Source organism: Pelobates fuscus, chromosome 5 (assembly GCF_036172605.1).
Source record: "Pelobates fuscus isolate aPelFus1 chromosome 5, aPelFus1.pri, whole genome shotgun sequence".
Taxonomy (NCBI): Eukaryota; Metazoa; Chordata; class Amphibia; order Anura; family Pelobatidae; genus Pelobates; species Pelobates fuscus.
Window position 1 is genome coordinate 26,173,056 of NC_086321.1, and position 18,525 is coordinate 26,191,580.

Genomic DNA, 18,525 nt, shown 5'->3' on the forward strand with positions numbered 1-18,525 from the left:
TAAACTCTGGCACCCCCAAAATCTAAATTGCGCCCCCAATTCTCGTCAAGGCCATTTTTTTTGACTGACAGACACATGCCCTGACAGATACACAGTCATTGGCACACACTGTTTAACCAACACACTGACACACTGACTCACTGGCAGGCATACACTCTACGATACACACAAAATGACACTCATAGGCACACCCATTCTCACTGAAAAGACACACACTGACAGCTACACTCACTCACAGTAAGGTGGACAGCCCCAGAACATGATGCAAACAAGGCATTTGTCTGGGAGCTTGGGGTGGCATTTTTTGGCGCCCGCCCTGAAAGTGCCGCCCTAGGCAAATGCCTTGTTTGCCTTGTGGTAAATACATCCCTGGACCTGCCCCAGAGTCGGCCCACAAGAATGAGCAAAGTGGATGCAGTGTGTGTTTGTGGAGTTGGATAGGAGCTGGGGGTGGTCCTGTGGCACAGCATGTTGTATACTAAAGAGGGGGCCCAGGAGATTCCATGTCACACACCTCCAGCAGCCAGGCAGCAACTTCTCTCTTTGTCTCGTGAGCCAGGCATTCCTGCTGCATATAGAGTTGGCATGGCAACCCACGGCAACATTCTCACAGCACGAGAGAACACTGCCGGAGGTGATACTTCTCCTGCACCCCCTCTTTCTAAACAACATAGCATGGGCCCACTAGTGCTTATTATATTAATGTGTGGTACAGCTGTATAGGCTTTACCCAGTGATGGCGGCACTGAGTTGGCGAAACAGAAAAATTGTCTCACTTCCTCAATGCCAACATTTGCACAGGGCAGAGCTTATAAAAACCTTTTACTAAAAACCTCGAGCATTATTTATAAAAATATAAGACATAAATAGAATAGGAAAAATGCTAGAGAATGATGGCTCCCCTTTAAAAAGTGTAATTTACTATTTATAACTCAAAGCTGGCGCCTCACCATTAAAGAAAATAAAGCCAGTTGAGTTTTGTTTACATTATACTGGGATTTATTACACAAGCTGACTAGCTGCCTACAAAACCCAGTGAGTGCCACTTTAATAAGCCTTGGAGTGTTAGAGACTTCTTGTACCCAACAGGTTAAATCTGTGCGTTTTTTTTTCTTATCAAATTCAGTTAACATCGAAAATCCAGTATTTTGAAAGACAGAGCTGGAGGCCACCGTAACAACACATTTCTGACTCGAGACTTGTTACCGTCGGGTATTCAAATTTATTTTTGTAGCATAATAAGTTAAACTATTTACACAATGCACAGTCACTCTTACACAAACAGATACTTATTGGCATATCTATGAACCACATCTAAAAGTTTCTGCAAAAAAAGACACATTGTGGGTTTTTCCAAGCATGAAAAAAGTCAGCCATTTTGAGCATATTCCATGAAAGTTTTAACACTCTCTGGAGATAGTTCACCAGTTTCTAAATATCCATATGTTTGGCATTATCTAAAGCTCTCTTAGCCACCGCAGGCTTCGAGAACATGTGCAAATAACGTTTTCTCAATTCCCCGAGCTGGGCAGAGAGTGAAAAACTGAGAAGTGCTAATCTAACCCCCCCTCCCCGCCCTCAACCCCCCAACCCTCCAAAGAAGGAAAAAACGTATAACTCAAATTTTAACCCTGTGACAGCAACAGATAGCAACTTAATGCATAACACACACCAATGCCATTCAAAGGGTTAATATTTCATAGGCACATTTGTGCTTCTAAAACCAGGGGTGTCACTGTTCTACAGCTGTCTCTGGACTAAAGTTAGTAAAATTCAGCCCAGCACCAGTTGAGAGCCACAACTGGACACCCTTGTTCTAACCATTCTTGGACAATTTTTTACATTTTTTTTTTTTTTTTTATGGTTTACTTAGATAAACACCTTAACACGGTGCTAAAAGAAAAATCAGGCCGGGTTGTGAAAGTGAAGCAGCCACTTTAGACACCAGCAGAATTTGCAATAACATTCTATAAGCTCCCGTGTTGAGCGCTTCACTTTTAGAATTTTTCTATTAGCACTAGATTTATATATAAAAAAATTAAATCTCATTATGCTACCAATTAGCTATACCATGAATCATTCTTACGTTGCTCTATTCACTACAGCAACCAAGGTTTCAGAACTATTTTGGGGCTAGATTTTATTGTAAGAGAGAAGCATATTTGTAGTAATTACATCATTTGTTTTCATAGGATCATTCGCTGAAGTGTGACTGGTCAAAAATACGAAGTTAATTTAAAAAGTTTAGGTAAAAAGACCATAATAATGGAAAAAATAAAATAAAAAAGGACTTGGTCAATTTTTCCAATTTGGACTAAATTTGATGTTGCAACAATTTAAACTTGAGTAGAGAAGTGTATCAGAGTACGTTTATCCCTTGTAAGAGGATCATCTCATAGTTTGGTAAAACGACTGCACTCTAATCTGGTTTGCTCATTCCAAAATCGGTGCCCATGGTTCACAAATTACAGATGGGTTTCCTTTAATTAGTTATGGGATGATTTTTCAGTTAGCTTTTGTGTTGCAAGTTAAACAGGTGGATAAGACCATTTAATTTTGCCAACCTTGCGAGTGACACGGTGAGTTAGTCACTAAAACGATCACCAAGGAGAAATCAAAAGGAAATTGCAAATTTCAAGCCTAAAAATTAAGCATTTTGAGATTTGCCTAGTTTAGTTACGAAATCTGCAATTGAATACTTATGGATAATTCTGGTTTAGTGAATTACCCATTGGAGACCCTTCCAGTTTCGATATTTTGGCCAGAAGTTGACATTTTTATTTTTCTCACTTCCTGGTTTCATAAATAAATCTGTGGATTTAAAACGACATTACCAGAGAGAATTGCCTGGAGTTTAGAATTACTTTTTTTTTTTTCTAAATGGTGCTAGATAGCGCTACTGCAGAAATCTCTATCTATTCACAGTTCTGAAGAATAAGTAATATTTTAAAACACTAAAAAAAAAAAAAATTAAAAAAAAAAAATTCTTGCATAACGTAATGATTTTCACAATATCAAGTGGAAAAAGAACAGTTGAAAAAAATAAAAAATAAAGTAAACACTTAGAAAGGTTTGTGTGTAGCAATATGTTAGTGTGTGTGTGTATATAACGATATATTATATACATAAACACACGACCAAACATATATAATGTTTTCTTTCACAAATCCGTACCCCGGTATTGACACATAAATATTTGATAAAAAATAAAGTGCTTTCTAATAGATTCCAATAAAAGGAACATATAACACATAAGGAAGAAAAAATAAAATTACAAAAAAAATAAAAATAAAAAATAAATGTAATACTACATCCAATGCAAGTAAACAAAAAGAAACCATAAAACACAATATATAAAAATCTCATGGGTATCCCAAGACAAGCATCCCTTCATATACACGGTATATACATATATGCTCTTATCTTTGCTCAATATATTATAACAATATATATTTTACACTTTATAATACACTCCTACAAAAATGCAACGAAGAACAGGCAGACAAGCCCAAGGACAACAGCAGGCAAAGCGGATGTCTTGCTTCCATTTCCACTGTTTGGGAAGATTTGCCAGCGTTCCTTTCTGGGGTGTAGGGTTTCAACATCTTCCCACGCGCTCTGAGCAGCAGCTGTAAAGTTCACATCTCCGGTAGTGAGCAAGTCAAAAACACATGAGTTAAAGTAGATGTGCTTGTGTTGTATTTTCTCAAGACACGTTGCAGTGGCACTCTCCAGTGTGTACACTGAGCGAGCTTGATTAGAATTACTGGGCGGGCTGTTCACCGCTAATGGGAGCCGAAGGTGTCCACCCTCATCAATGCGTTCACTAGATGGACAACCATTCATACACAACTGTAAGTCTTGGCTTTCCTCGTAGTCCATCGCCAAGTCCTCTGGCATGCGAATTGCAAGCGTTAGGTAGTTTCCAAGCTGACGTACGATCACTGTGGTCCCAATGTATTTGGCATGCATTACGACGTGCTTTCCACCGACTTTCTCGATAATCCTTAAGGTCTTCATTTCACTATCCCCACCGCTAGTAGTGCCATCCACAAAAGCTGATGGTAAGTCATCTGTCACAGCCTGATACACCTTCTGCTCCGTGCAGTCTTGGTAAGATTTGAATATTATTGTTATCTAGGAGAGAGAAGGAAAGGGAAATTGTCAATAATGCAATCTGAATATACCTAAGGTTTTATTAGCGTAGAACAGAGAATTTTCTAAAGACTCTGAATGTTAAATAAAAAGCCACAGAAACAAGAGAGAACACAATCAAGATAGTTTTACCATTGGATGCTTTAAGATTCGAATAAAGATATTTTAAAAAAAATATATATATTTTATTGCATTTATTAAACTAAAATTTAAGAAAAAAGTCCACGAGCTGATTTCACAGTTGAAGAATAGGTTTTCAAACTAAAGTTAAAAAAAAAAAAAAAAATAGAGAAGAACCACAGATTTGGAGAATAATCTCCATCATTGCATTTATAGCTAGGTTCTTGAAACTAGACACTTTGTTGGCCACTTGTTTTGAAAGATAGATTACTAAGCAAAAAAAAAAAGTGCAAAATCAGCCATAGGCTTTTTAAAGATTTCTTCATACCATCGTAGACTGGAAAGACAACATTTCAGACAAGTTTATTCAACACCTGTGAGGCGGAACTTAACTATAATGAGAGACAAATGACAGGTTTCACTGTTTAATCGGTACCTTAGGCAACCCACAATCATAACATTAACACACTAAATTAGGGATTCAACGTTTCTTCCAAAGCTGAGCAATTTGTCTGTTTGACAGAACTGACTCATAAATGTTAATCTTCCCATTTGTGGTGTTTTCTGTGTCTGAATCTATATGATGTGTAAATAGTTTAAACAGAAATCTATAAACAGGGAATTAAATGCTCACTAACAAAGACATTGAGATGCAAAGCAGGATTACGTCTTCACACTTTAACCCACGCTAGTCCAGGGACCATAAATGGATTTAGAATTCTCCAGGAATGCAGAGAGATTGCCGTTTAGTGATGTGGGGAGTAGGCATGCTATTTGCTATGGTTTTATTTATTCTCAATTCTTTTCAGGCACAAGTTAAAAGTGCTTCACAGAAGTTTGTCTTAGTCTTATTTAATCAAGGGTTTAAGTCCCACCCAACTACATGATGGGAAGAAAACACACACAACAAAAACAAACACATAAAACAAACAAAAAACAAAAAAGGGAAGTCGCCAAAGGTGTGACAAATGGGTGGGGCTATTGAGGACTTCACAATAGACAAGTGACTTACAGTTAAATTAATACTCCAAGCACCATAGCCACTACAGTTAACAGCTGCAGCCTGTAGTAGTCACCGTGACTGGACTGCCCTGTACCTTCCCAGATTAGGTAGTAAAAACAGTTATAGAATGGTTTGACAGCTTATCTGAGTGCCCACAGACAAAGCCCTGTTTATAGAGAATCCAATTAGTTCTACTGAAATAAGCAGGGTCACTCTGATAGGCTGTACTGGGCCACGTGTGGCTGAGGGCAGACACACGCTGGATAAAAACCATGGGTACCCAGGGGAGCCACGTAAGCTGTGAAATTTTTAAAAAACGTTTGACCACTTAATGTGGGAGGGTACCAGGACACTCCTGACACTATATCGTGCTGTAGTAGTTATAGTGCTTGGAGCATTCTTTTAACCATTTATGTAATCGAGAATTTAATTCACACCATACCAAAGTATCTTATTTACACGGAACAATTTGTAAACAAATGTATTGCACTTTGAAGACATATTATGGTGACAAAGATCTGTGCACAGAATATGGTCTGTCTGTTTAAAAAGTAGCAAAACATCAAACTGTTACATAAAAAAATCCATGTTTACTTTTTACGGCCAGTATCCAGTAGCAATGAATGGCGTACATACCAATGTAAAATATTAGTTAGGTGCTATGGGCTCTCAGACTGTGAATTCCTGTTTGAATACTAAGAGGTAAGTGTATATGGGGGGGGAGGGAATTAATGTTTACAGCACTGTAATTACAAACACGCATTGCCACTTGTGTAGCTATGACCTGAGACACACAAACAATATTAACAATGCTTCCAAATGCCTTCCAAAAGGTTTCCTGCCAACTACTGGTTTCTAAGCAATTCCCTGCCACATCCTCAATTTGCCAGGTTTGCAAATTGCCATTACCATTCATTACTGACAAATTGCTGCACTTAGATCTTGGGCACACATTATTAAATAGCTGTTTTCAATCTTATAGTGTGTGTGTTTGTGTGTTATATGCCCACACACACTTACACAAACATATATATACACACACACACACACACACACACACTATATTATATAATTTTCTTCCCAAGGAAAAACAAATAAGTAAACCGTTCACGTCTTCGGCACACAGTGGTAGAAGCATTCGTGCTTATTAAAAGCATCTTTCCCGAACACGTTTTTTCATTCATTGATTTTTAAATATTTGAAATCTGGTTTCTCATTACCCGTGAGAACAACAAAAACTGAGGGGGATCGTAAATTTGAACAAACAAAAGATTATGTAAAAAATGTTTCCCCATGTAAGAATATAGGCATTTTATTTTTTTAAGCACAATCATAACCCATTTTCAAAGCCATTCTTGAAACCTAGCATAATCTCAATGTTTTCTTTCTGACAACACACTCAGAATATCTACAAATTAACAGAGTTAAATATAAAAACTTAAATTAGAATAAAAACGCTGGAGTGGCAAAATGAACCAGGGGCATGATGGAGGATCTAATTGTACATCAGCTTCCTATTTGGTCAGCCCTGGTCTAAACAATTCCTGTCCCGCAGTACAACTGTTAAATTAAACATTCTCAAAATTAAGCAATAAGCCATCCTGGTCAATATATTTCTTAACCCTAAAAACGCAACATGCAATATAAAATGAACCATTACACAAATGAAATAATTATAGTACTCCCTGCAGCGTATACTCACTAGGATTTTGAACCAGCATACTAAGCCCAAGAATGAAAGGTAAAATGCTGCAGCTACCTGCAATCATTGCGGATACGTATCCCAATGTGTCCTTACCTAACCTGATGGCTACTCTCGATCACCACAAACATTCTAAGTTTAGATTTCCACAGCAACCATTTGGATACTGCCAAGTATTCAAGGAGCTCTAAGTGTATTTTTCTATTGTAGAGAAAATTGCAGTTTTAGAGAAAATGCAATTTTTCATTGTAATGTCAATATTGCCTCTAGTGGCAGTCTGCCAGACTGTCACTAGCGGAGCTTTCTGCTGTTTCGTGGAGTTTAACTCAGTGTAACAATGCCGGACATTTTCACGCTTTGCATGAGGACGCTCAACATTTTCAAAATTCCAATAGAAACACATTGCGTCAATACTTTACTAAGGGGAAGGCCTAATGTTTGTGCAGTTTTTGCAGCGTATGCACATTAAGCTCCCCCACGCGATGACGTCAGAGGTAGTCCCTCGGAGCTGGAGTAAAGTAAGGGAATTTTTTTATCCGCTTTATTGCTGTGGCGGGGCAAAGGGGCACTAGAGTGTTCCTATAAAACCACCCTGTAGTAAATGCATAAATGACAAGAAATAATTAAGGCTACTATTCAAATACCGAATTCACCCCCAGCAGACTATAAAAACAAAACAAACAAAAAAACTCCACTGGTAAAATTAAGAAAATCTGTTTGTTGTGTAGGTCCGCATATTGAAGTAGTAATTAATTTGTGCACGGTGTACACGCCCACTAAAGAAAAGGTTTAATAAAATTGCTTCCTGGTATCATGGAAATGCTAACATAAATCTTGGAGAGTCAAAGAAGGAGACCTCAGCAACTCCAGACATCAAAACAGAACCAAACGAAGCAGCGTGGTAGATCTCCAGGCGACCATATGCAGATTAATAATTAGAACGTCCATTCAGCTTAAAAAACTGGATTAGAGTTTCATGGTTTTACTAAATAAATCCCAACTCAAATAGATTAGAATGACAGGAAAGGAATTCATAGGCTAATCTGGTTTGCCCATTACCAAATCAACTTTCTCTTCACAATAACTTTATGCACATCTTTAATCACTATCCATCCAGATTGCAATTGTGTGAATACATTTATGGGTTTTTTTTGGATTGCATCAGCTTTTTATTGCTTTTCCTTACTGCTGCTAAAAAAGTGTCCTGGCCAATTTCCTCCCTGCTCTATAACCTGCTGGGGCAGTTTTAGGTCCATTTTCCATAACTCATGCCTAAAGATGGTAAAGGTAAAGGTAAAGGTGAAAGAAAAAAATGATATGTATAAGATTGGAAAGTTTCTGAAATGATCTGTTAATACTAGTTTCAGAGCTCTGCAATCTTTCTTTGGATTTGACGTGTATCTTTCAAATTCACATGTTGTGAGGGCTGCTGGCCGTTTTATATTAATTAGGACTCACACGTTACCGAGCATTGCCTGGGCTGGCGTAAAACAGTGTTTCATTTTTGCATATGCAAACCTTGACAGCAAAACGTTGACTGTTAAAGCTGCTGTGTCAACATCCCCCCATAAGGACTGTTGGAATTTCACTTAAATTTTAATGCAGTCAACAGATATCACAATAAAAAGTAGGGAATACTTTGTCGTGTGTATTTTTCCTCTGCTTGACAAAATGCAGAGCTACCACTGTCAAGTTTTGTCACTTCCCCCACACTAGTGACAACTGTGAGGGAAAACATACTGTGTATGGAGGCTCCCGCAGCCAAATGTAATAGTATGCCTGGGCTTCGCTTGCAAGTGAAAATAAGATCTGGGGGTTGGCTGTCAAAATAGAGTAACACTGACGTCAGTATGTTCATTCGGCATAGACGTCAGTATATCAGAGTCATAGGAGCAGTCAGTGGCATTTTGCCGCCCGGGACGGCCCCTGAATTTGCCACCTCTCTCAGCCAGGTCTCACCAAGAAGTGTCCCCATGCCAGCCACGCTACAAGGAATACAGGGCGCATGGATATGGCACGATTCATATTCCCACTCCCTCCACACAGACTACGGCATGTGTATTTATATGCAGTGCTAGTGTTGAAATGCAGGGGTGTTTTAGTGTGCAATGTTAGCGTTGGAATGCTGGGATGTATACATTGCCACACACACACAAAATCACACAGACACCCTACCGCGCACACACACACACACGTACACACAACTACTACACACATACACAACAATTATGCAGTACTTAATGTACACACAGACCCAGGTACACACACACAGTAAATAACCATTTACATATTTTAGCTACCCTCCTGTTTAATTACTTTTTAGATGCAAAATGGTGGCTTCCCTGGGGTCCAGTGGGAGCTGGATGAATGAGGCTGATGGGAATTAGACTCCAGGCTTCCTCAGTCCCTCTCCTCTTACCCATGCAGTACCCTATTTGCTGGGAGGAAGTGACCTGAACTCACTTCCACCCAGGGGGGAACTCTGTCCGGTGCAGTATTAAATGGCTGCGGGCACCTAATTTAGTAAGCATTGTGGCTGCACTTTTCACCCCCTCCGAGCCCCCCTAGCTATGCCACTGGGGGAATACGCAGCAGGGTCAACCTAACAAACTGATTAGCAGGAATCACTGACAGCATCACCCATGAAGAGGGTACAATGGCAGCTGTTGCTGGATGAAGTAGAAGGACTATAATATAAGGAGAATAAGGACATGGCACAAGAAATTATTATTTTTTATTTTTTATTAACTCTAAGGAGGACTGATATGTTTTATAAGCCACAACCCCAAGGCTTACCTATACACAAATACACTGGTCTGTTTATCATAGGTATTACAAATTGGAAGATTTGCGAAATGTAAGATAAGGCCATGCTTAAAGGACCACTCTAGTGCCAGGAAAACATACTCGTTTTCCTGGCACTAGAGTGCCCTGAGGGTGCCCCCACCCTCAGGGACCCCCTCCTGCCGGGCTCTGGAAAGGGGTAAGTGTTTAAAACTTACCTTTTTCCAGCGGTGGGCGGAGAGCTCTCCTCCTCCGATCCTCCTCTTCTCCTCCCAGTCGGCTGAATGCGCACGCGCGGCACGAGCTGCGCGCGCATTCAGCCGGTCATATAGGAAAGCATTCATAATGCTTTCCTATGGACGCTTGCGTGCTCTCACTGTGAAAATCACAGTGAGAATCACGCAAGCGCCTCTAGCGGCTGTCAATGAGACAGCCACTCGAGGATTAGGGGGAAGGCTTAACCCATTCACAAACATAGCAGTTTCTCTGAAACTGCTATGTTTATGAAAAAATGGGTTAACCCTAGCTGGACCTGGCACCCAGACCACTTCATTAAGCTGAAGTGGTCTGGGTGCTTAGAGTGGTCCTTTAAACCTAAATACTAATATTCAACAGTTGGATGACTAAGCCCCCTTAAAAGTCAGGACATATATCTTTTCCATCTGGCAAATATTACAGCACTGGATAAGCAATCTACAAATTTTAAAGAATGCCTTTTTTCCTGCAATTTCTTACACTTAAAAATGGGGGTTAGAAAACCAGTTGTAATGTCGAAGATCCGTTTATCCCAAGAGGACTGAAAAAGCCAATTTCCCATAATAAGATCCATTAAGGACCACATCTGTTCCCATTTCTAAACTCCACATTTACATAATGTAGCCCCATGGAGCAAAAGCGCAGCTTAGCTGAAAAGGGCCTTGACAGGGGTTAGGAGGCGGGCTTAGGAGGAAGGAAGCAGGGATTGGAGTTATAAGTGGGCTGGCTGGGTAAGTGGGCTGGCTATTTAAATAGGCAGCCATTTTAGAGCAATCACTTTTAATTCCTACCTGGCTGAGTTTGTGTGCACTCCTGTGCTCATAGATTTGGCCTGGTGGGGTTTTCTCTTCTTCTCGTTGCTGCAGGGCCATGGATGAAGTGGAGAGGCTGCTTGCAGGGATCCGGTCGGCGGCCTGGAATCAAGGAGTGGACTGGCTGTGGGCCCAACTCGGACGGGCCCTGACGTTGGCGGCGGATACGGGGAGTGGACGTCCGGTGAGGGCCAGGAGGCCACCGAGGAGGCTGAGCCCGGGCGCTGGGCCCGGTGAGGATACCCCTGGGGTCGGCAGGCCGGCGGGAGCGGGCTGCGGCAGGCCCGGTGGTCGTGTGGTTGAGGCACCGCCTCCCAGCGCGCTGCCGGGGCCTAGGAGGACTGTCGCCCTGAGCCGGGGCTCTGGATCTGGTGCGGATGGCCCTGGTGATGTCGTGGCGGCTGGAGCGGGCCGCAGCAGGTCCGGCAGCCGCATGGTCGAGGCCTGGCCTCCCTGAGTGCTGCCAGGACCTCGGATGCTTGCCACGTGGCGGGTGGCTGCCCGGACTGGTGATGCTGCGGCTCCCAGGTCGGGATGGGCCGCGCCGGGAACGGGGACCGCTGCTGAGGTCGGGCGGTCCCCTGGAGTGCCCGGAGAAACAGGATCACGGCCCGGGAGGGTGCCCGCTCCAGTGGAGGCCCAGGATGTCGGGACCGGAGCAGGGCGGACGCATACCAGGCCCCTGGAACAGCAGGCGAGTACGGGGGGCTCCGGCAGGGGCCCCCTGGGCGGACAGGACAAAGGGGGAGCCTGGAGGGGGAGCCATAGGCAGGGGGAAGGGAGGGGGAGCGGTCAGGCACCTACTGGGGCTCTGGGTGAGTGGGGGGGAGAGCGAAGGGGGGCTCAGTTGAGCCTGAGAGGCAAGGTATCTGTTGAGTCTGGGGTAGGGATGCCTCTGTTGAGTCTGGGGTAGGGATCCGTGGGGGGTCTCCTGGGATAGGGGGGTCCTCCTTGGGAACTGGGACTGGGTCCGCACACCACGGGCAGTTAGGCTCGCGTAGGGGGAGAGGGTCAGCTGAAGGGGCTGTGGCTGGGCGGGAGGTGCCGGTCCAGGGTAGTTTTGCTAGCCAGGGTGCACCCTCGGGCGGCGGGTGGGGTTCATACCGGAACAGTGGGCAGTTGGGGGGGCGTAGTCCAAGGGGGGGCTCTGGGTCCAGCAGTGTCAGCATTTCACCCGTTAGGGACAGGAGGGCTGGAGGGATCAGAAGGTGACCTTCTTCTCGGACAACATGTCCGTAGTGCACGCAGTCAATAACCAGTCCGCAGCGTCGAAACCAGTGGTTTGGCTGTTGTGGCATCTTGTTTTGCTGTGTATGTCACTTAACGTGGTCTTTCACGCGCGCCATGTGCCCGGGTATTTGAATGAGGTGGCTGACGCTTTCTCGTTTTCAGTGGTCCCGATTCCGGAAGGCGGCCCCGGATGCACTGGAAACGGGCCAGAAGTGCCCGGACGAGATATGGCAACTAGGAGCGTCTTGCTTGGGGGATTGGTGAAGCCTTGCTGGCGCCGGCCACTTGGGCCGCCTACAATAAGGTTTGGAGTTCTTGGGAACATTCACTACGAGGGTTGGATCGAGTGCTAGTGGGGGAATCACTCCTAGACGCCTTCTTGTGGTTTGCCTTTCGGCTACTGGCGGGGGAGGCGTCCCCCGCGGTGGTTGACAGGTCCATGGCGGCAATGGCTTTCTAGTTTAAGCTGCGCGGGACGGAGGATCTGACTAAGACCTTCGTCATTATGCAAGCGCTCAAGGGGTACCGGAAGGGACGTAGATTTCCCGACACTAGGCGCCCGGTGTCAGTTCGGGTGCTGGTGGACCTAATACGGGTCATGACGGAGATTTGTTTCGATGGATTTGAGGTGTCGCTGTTCCGGGCTGCTTTCCTCCTGGTCTTTTTCGGGGCCTTCCGAGTTGGGGAATTGGTGAGTGCTACCCGAGCGGCTTCAGGGGGGCTGCAGTTTTCAGGTGTTAGGGTTCTGGAAAGTAGGTTGGTGGTTCACCTGGCCAAGTCCAAGACGGACGTCACAGGGGTGGGCCGGGACATGACGCTGGGGGCCCTGCCGTGCTCTGCTCTGTGCCCGGTGGCCACGGTGGCGGGGTACGTGGCCAAGAGGCCGGCAGGTGGGGGATCGCTATTAGTACACGCGGACGGGTCCTCCCTGTCCCGCTTCCAATTCACCAAAGTCTTTCAGTCGGGCCGGGGTAAACTGGGTTTATGCGCGGACACATTCCTTCTGCATCGGGGCGGCCACGGAGGCCACACGCCTGGGGTTGGGGGATGATTTTGTGAAACGGATTGGAAGGTGGGAGTCTGTAAGGTTCCGTTCATATGTTCGTTTGGGCTTATTGGATTGATATAATGGGCCAGTGGGGGTTCCGACTGGGATGGGGGTGTCTTACAGTTTGTTTATTTCTTCCCCAGGCCGCGTCACATGGATCGTGGGACATTCTTTTGTCGTCGGGGCTGAGAGGAGGGCCGCAGCGCGAGCTCAAGGCCAGCAGCTGGGCTTTCCGAGGGAACACCTGACGGTGCAATGGTTTGGGTACAGGGGAGGTTGCTGGGGGGGGATGTCTGTGGGGCAGTGTTCAGGTTGGTGGCCAGTGGGCAGAGGCCAGATCTGCTGGTCCTCCATGCTGGGGGCAACGACCTGGGCTTGACACCTCAGCGTCGACTGGTAAAGTGGATGAAGCAGGACCTCAACAAGTTGAGGGACCTACTTCCTGGAGTGATGCTGGTTTGGTCAGAGATGGTCCCGAGGCGGTGTTGGCACCACACACGGGACCCAGGGGCCATAGATAGGTGCAGGAAGAAGGTGAACAGCTTGATGGCAAGCTTTGTTAGGAAATTGGGGGGGCTAGTAGTGTGGCACAGTGAGTTGGAAGGTGGGCTGCAGGGGTACTACCACCCGGACGGTGTTCATCTCTCGGCAGTGGGATGGGACCTACTGAACTTGGGTTGGCAGGAAGGGATGCAGAAGGTACTTTTTCTTTGGGGTGGCGGAGCTCAGACGGCTTAAGGGGTCAAGGTCTGAGCTAGTGGCGGGATGGGGAGCTGAAGGAGAAGAAATAGGCTCCCCATGAGGAACCGGATGGAAATGGAAAATTGTGGTCATTGGTGGTTGGTAGGTTTCGAGTCCTGTCGGTGGCTCAGAACCTGGTGGGGTAGGGGTATCCGGGTATACCCCTGCCGTGGTTAATTGATGTTTGGGCACTTTAAATTGGTTCATGTTGGAATAATGTTGGTATATGTTATGTATATGTATATATGTTATTTATATTGGGGTCATTGCCTTTTATATTGACAGAAGGATACGGGTGCAAGGGCAGAGTATGGGGGGCAATGACCCATGTTTACATGTTAAGTTATTTGGTTATATTATGATTATTATTCTAATAATTATTTGAGATTGTTTAATAAAGCTGTGGACAATTTTTCCCTAATACCCTAGTGTCAGCGCATTATTAGGTTAGGTATGTGGGGTGGTTGTCCTGGATTCCGACTGCCCATATGGCGACTATACACCGGTCATGCAATCAGCCTTCTTTACACAATGCAAGTATATATAAAAAAAAATAAAAAAAAAACACTGAAAATTTTTTTTTAATTGTTCTCAAAAACTGTAAATTTAGTCTGTTTGTTCGGCATTGAAAATATCTTAAACAAACGGTTTTGGCATGCCCAAAGGTATAAAACCTTTTTGTTGCATAGAATGTTCTTTCCGAATCTAGAAAGTTCTGTAAATTTATCGAAGAACCCATGTGTCATGAAACAAAACATACATCATTGCCAATTCAACATGATATCAGTAAGAATGAATATAAGTCATGTGGCGAAGTATGTATATATAAATAAAACTTCGATACTCAAATTGACTGTGTTTCATTTAAATACCAGTGTAATCCAAAGATCTCATCAAACAAAAGCGTTGCTGTTGAATTTTATTCAGATCCAGCAAGTATTGCACGTGACGGCTGCGGGAATCCGATATAGTCTCGCTCATCGCGAGACCTAATCTGTAGAGGCTCCCACAATCTCTGACGTTGCTCCTGGTAGATGAAACAATGAAGAAGGTCTCCGGGAAGAAGATGGCAGCGGCTGAGAGGGACTGCTTCAGACAAGTATAACAGCCATCCACTGTCATGACATGGCCACTGTACCCTAAGCAGATAAGTCAACTTTGGGGGTCTTTGCAAAATATGCATGACCACTGAAAAAATCCGCTTTAATGCTTTGTGGACGCTGCCTTTTGCAGCTCTAGAATCCCCACCTCTCAGGTTTTACTAGTGGTTGTTTAGCTCACATAGGACTTCTCTAGGTTCCACGCAGACACACAGATAAAACTCTATTCTAATTTGAATCTAGCTAGAGCCCTCTGCATTCAGCAGTAATAAAAGTACAAAGGCAAGGTTATAAAAGCTTCCACAAACCGATCTACTGGGGCAAACTTCCTCAATGATTGTTCACAGTAAATTTATCTCAAGAACCAACTGGACGTGCAGTTATCTATCGAATGCGGAACATCAAACATATGATTGTGTGCACTTGATGGGGCATGTACTAGGAAGTTAAAAATTAACAATGTATGAAGGGGTGGGGGGGAATGTATATAATGCCAACACTCATTCAAATTTGTACCTAAAGCACCAAAAGCCAATACAGAAAAATGTGATAAATAGTTAAACTGCACACAGTAAACTTTCACGAAAAGGCAATTTGAAATAACACATCACTGTGGAATTTTAATGTGTGGTCGGCTGCCAACTGACCAACAATTTGGTATTTGACTAATAAATTACTACGCGTGCTAAACTCAATAAAGACGCTATTTGTTAAGGGCCTAGTTTGTGTTGCACTGGTAAATGCATTATTCACGCAGTCACTGTCACTTCATGCCACTATCCGAGTACTTCACGAAGATAAAATCTTTATGAAACACTCATACTGAAACTCCTACTCAACCAAAAGTTATCATAAGACAACGTATTGACTACCCTGTCTCATGAGCAAAGCCTAAGTCAACAAAAGGCGTAGCTTTCTACGTCAAGTTGTCGCTAGCAATGGCTGTAGAGCAAATGGTTCTTCTTGCACTTCACAAAGGTTGGTCTATGGAGGATCCAGTAGTCTTACCCATAAACCCGTGTCGTACTCGTGCATGCACTGCTGTGATTTGGGCACCTGGCAGATAGCACCATGAGCAGAAGAAAGAAGATTGCGTTATCCATGAACTTGATTGACTTTGGCCATTTTTCAACCTAGACTACTGTATAACTATGTCTGAGAGCTTTGGGGAACTATATATACACACACTTAACTTCATCCTCAACCTGTTATACAAAAGCAAGAATGTTGCCTCTGGGGGCATTTACAAAATATGCATAAACATTAATGTGACGGTGCAGATTTATGTGCTAACCACTACCACTACCTGCTGTTGTCAGTCTGCCACTAAGGAACATATCTGTTTAGTCAAATGACAGGCATGATGTCACTGCTTTCAAAACTGAGAAAAGAGCACGGTTTTTAGACTTTACTTTAGGGCTCTCGGGAGGTTAACATCTAAACCTACTGGGAGGCCTACGTGGAAAGGTCATCGATTCCCACAGATTCCCACAGATCCCTGGGGATCGGAAGGCCACAGCCTCTGGTCATGCTCCAGCAATGACCAAACTTCAGTTCTAAGGATCTTGCTACATTTCAACCCACACCTGAAACAAATATTTTAAGACAGGGAATGAGATCATCCAAGCTGGAGAGACAGAGATTCAAAGAGGGATGGAAAATAAATAAATCAATAAACGACATACATCTGGAACATCTATTTCCTATCACACCATGACATACTTTAAATGTCAGAATGGTGAATGATACAATTGCAGTTTAGTGATCAGCAATCCAGAAATAATGCACACTGCACCACAAACGTGAAGGCTGTGAGAGATTCTATGCCAAACAACTTCTATATTAGCTTCATCAGCTTTTCAATGACTCATCAGCCAGCAATGGGAGTGCTTGTAATTTATTGTGACCGGAAGAAAAAAAAAAAAAAGTCTTGCAAAACATTGATCTGAAAACACGTTTCAATGATGTCAGCTACCACCATTGAGAATGTATGTGGACGATGAGACTTTTTTGTAAAATACAATATGTGTCACTGCTGGCACCTTACATAGGCAAGATTATGTAAAAACCTCTATGGAAGTATCTGGCGCAGTGGTTCGTAATCCAGTCCAGAATTTAGGTATTTCTTTGTTTTGTTCCAATGGGGGATACTGACAAAACCTGAACATTTGGTTTGAGGACCTCTGCTCTAAAGAGTCTAAACATCACCATTCTCATAAAAGTCTCTACAGTCTTCTCAATAAAACACGTTTTCAAATCCACACTAAAAAAGGACAAGGAGCACCTCATACTTGAGAGAACACATAAAGCAATCGCTTTCCATTATCTGCCAAAAATTCCTTTTAAATCTAGTGCAAACATTGTGTTTTATTGTCATTCATAAAGCTTATTTTTGAATCTTTTAATGAAAGAGCAGCTAATGATTTCAATTCCAGGGTCATATCCGTAATAATCTGTGCAAAAATCTTTTAGAATCCTTTTTTGGCTTACGGCACAAAAAACAAAAACAAAAAAATATATATTTTTGGATCAACTTTGAAAATATTTTTTTTCAAATTGTTCAAATAAATATTAAACATTTTAAAAGCTTAAATAACAATATTAAATCAAGGGCATAGTTTCATGCAGTACAACAATACCCAAATTATAACATTCACTGGTATCTCTATTCAAATCTGTTCAGACTATTTTTTTTTTCTAGAGAAAATGTCCCCTTATCTTCATGCTAATTTTTAATATTTTGAAGAACCAGGGCTACAGAACGTGGATTTTTCCACTAAAATTAATTTGCAGAGAACTGAAAAGAGAACTGCATATTTTAAGTTACAAAAGCAGAAAACTCCAAGCCAGCTACATTTTACAGCTCTAGGCTTAAACCGTAACATTTTTCAGTTAATTCTCCCCCAAGTCACAGTTTAATGCATGAGATAACCATCAAGCTCACATCATGGTGATGGTCCGGTGTCTACATACGTTAGGCCAGCGATGTCCAAAAGGTAGATCCCCAGATGTTTTAAACTACAACTCCCATGATGCTTTGCATGCCTTTAGAATGACAAAGCATGTGGGAGTTTTAGTTCTACCTTTTGGGCACCCCTGCTTTAAGCTATATAGTGCGTTGTACAATTTTGGGTCTCTATGATTTCTCTTTAAATTTGTCTTTGCTTTATTGTCATAGAATACAATAAAATGCACAGATGCCAGGGAACTGAAATCTGTAATAAAGAACATATTGTAACAGCATTCCGGTTTGCTAAACACAATGCACAAGTAATTCAAGGCTGACAGATGCCCCACAGTTTACATACAACACACACCTTGCAAGGGCTGGCTGCCCATAAAGAATGAATGCAGTATTCATTCCGTGCAGAGAGAGACTTTCATAAAATGCATGTTATTAGCTAGCGTGGAGTGTTAGTAACCCTTTCATTCCTGCACAAATCTGCTATATGTTGCTGAGCTGTTCTAGCACAGATTGCAGGGATGAAGGGTATAGCCATTACCCATGGATTATTTTCATTTAAACAAGCTATGTAGAACAGTCAGAGCTTGCATCAGAAATTTTGGGGTCCCTT

The 18,525-nt window shown here is 43.1% G+C and overlaps 1 protein-coding gene across 3 annotated transcripts in view; it reads right to left on the reverse strand.

Moving 5' to 3' along the window:
- Window positions 1-2,981: 2,981 nt before the first annotated feature.
- Window positions 2,982-18,525, reverse strand: part of RGMB (repulsive guidance molecule BMP co-receptor b) — a 61,583-nt gene continuing 46,039 nt past the window's right edge. For 2 of the 3 annotated variants that reach the window (XM_063453671.1, XM_063453670.1), the window contains one exon: window positions 2,983-4,137. In XM_063453671.1, coding sequence (XP_063309741.1) covers window positions 3,475-4,137 — 663 coding nt within the window. In that variant the 3' untranslated portion in view covers window positions 2,983-3,474. Of the gene's footprint in view, window positions 4,138-18,525 lie in introns of all 3 variants that reach the window. The other variant, XM_063453669.1, reaches the window with a different exon arrangement.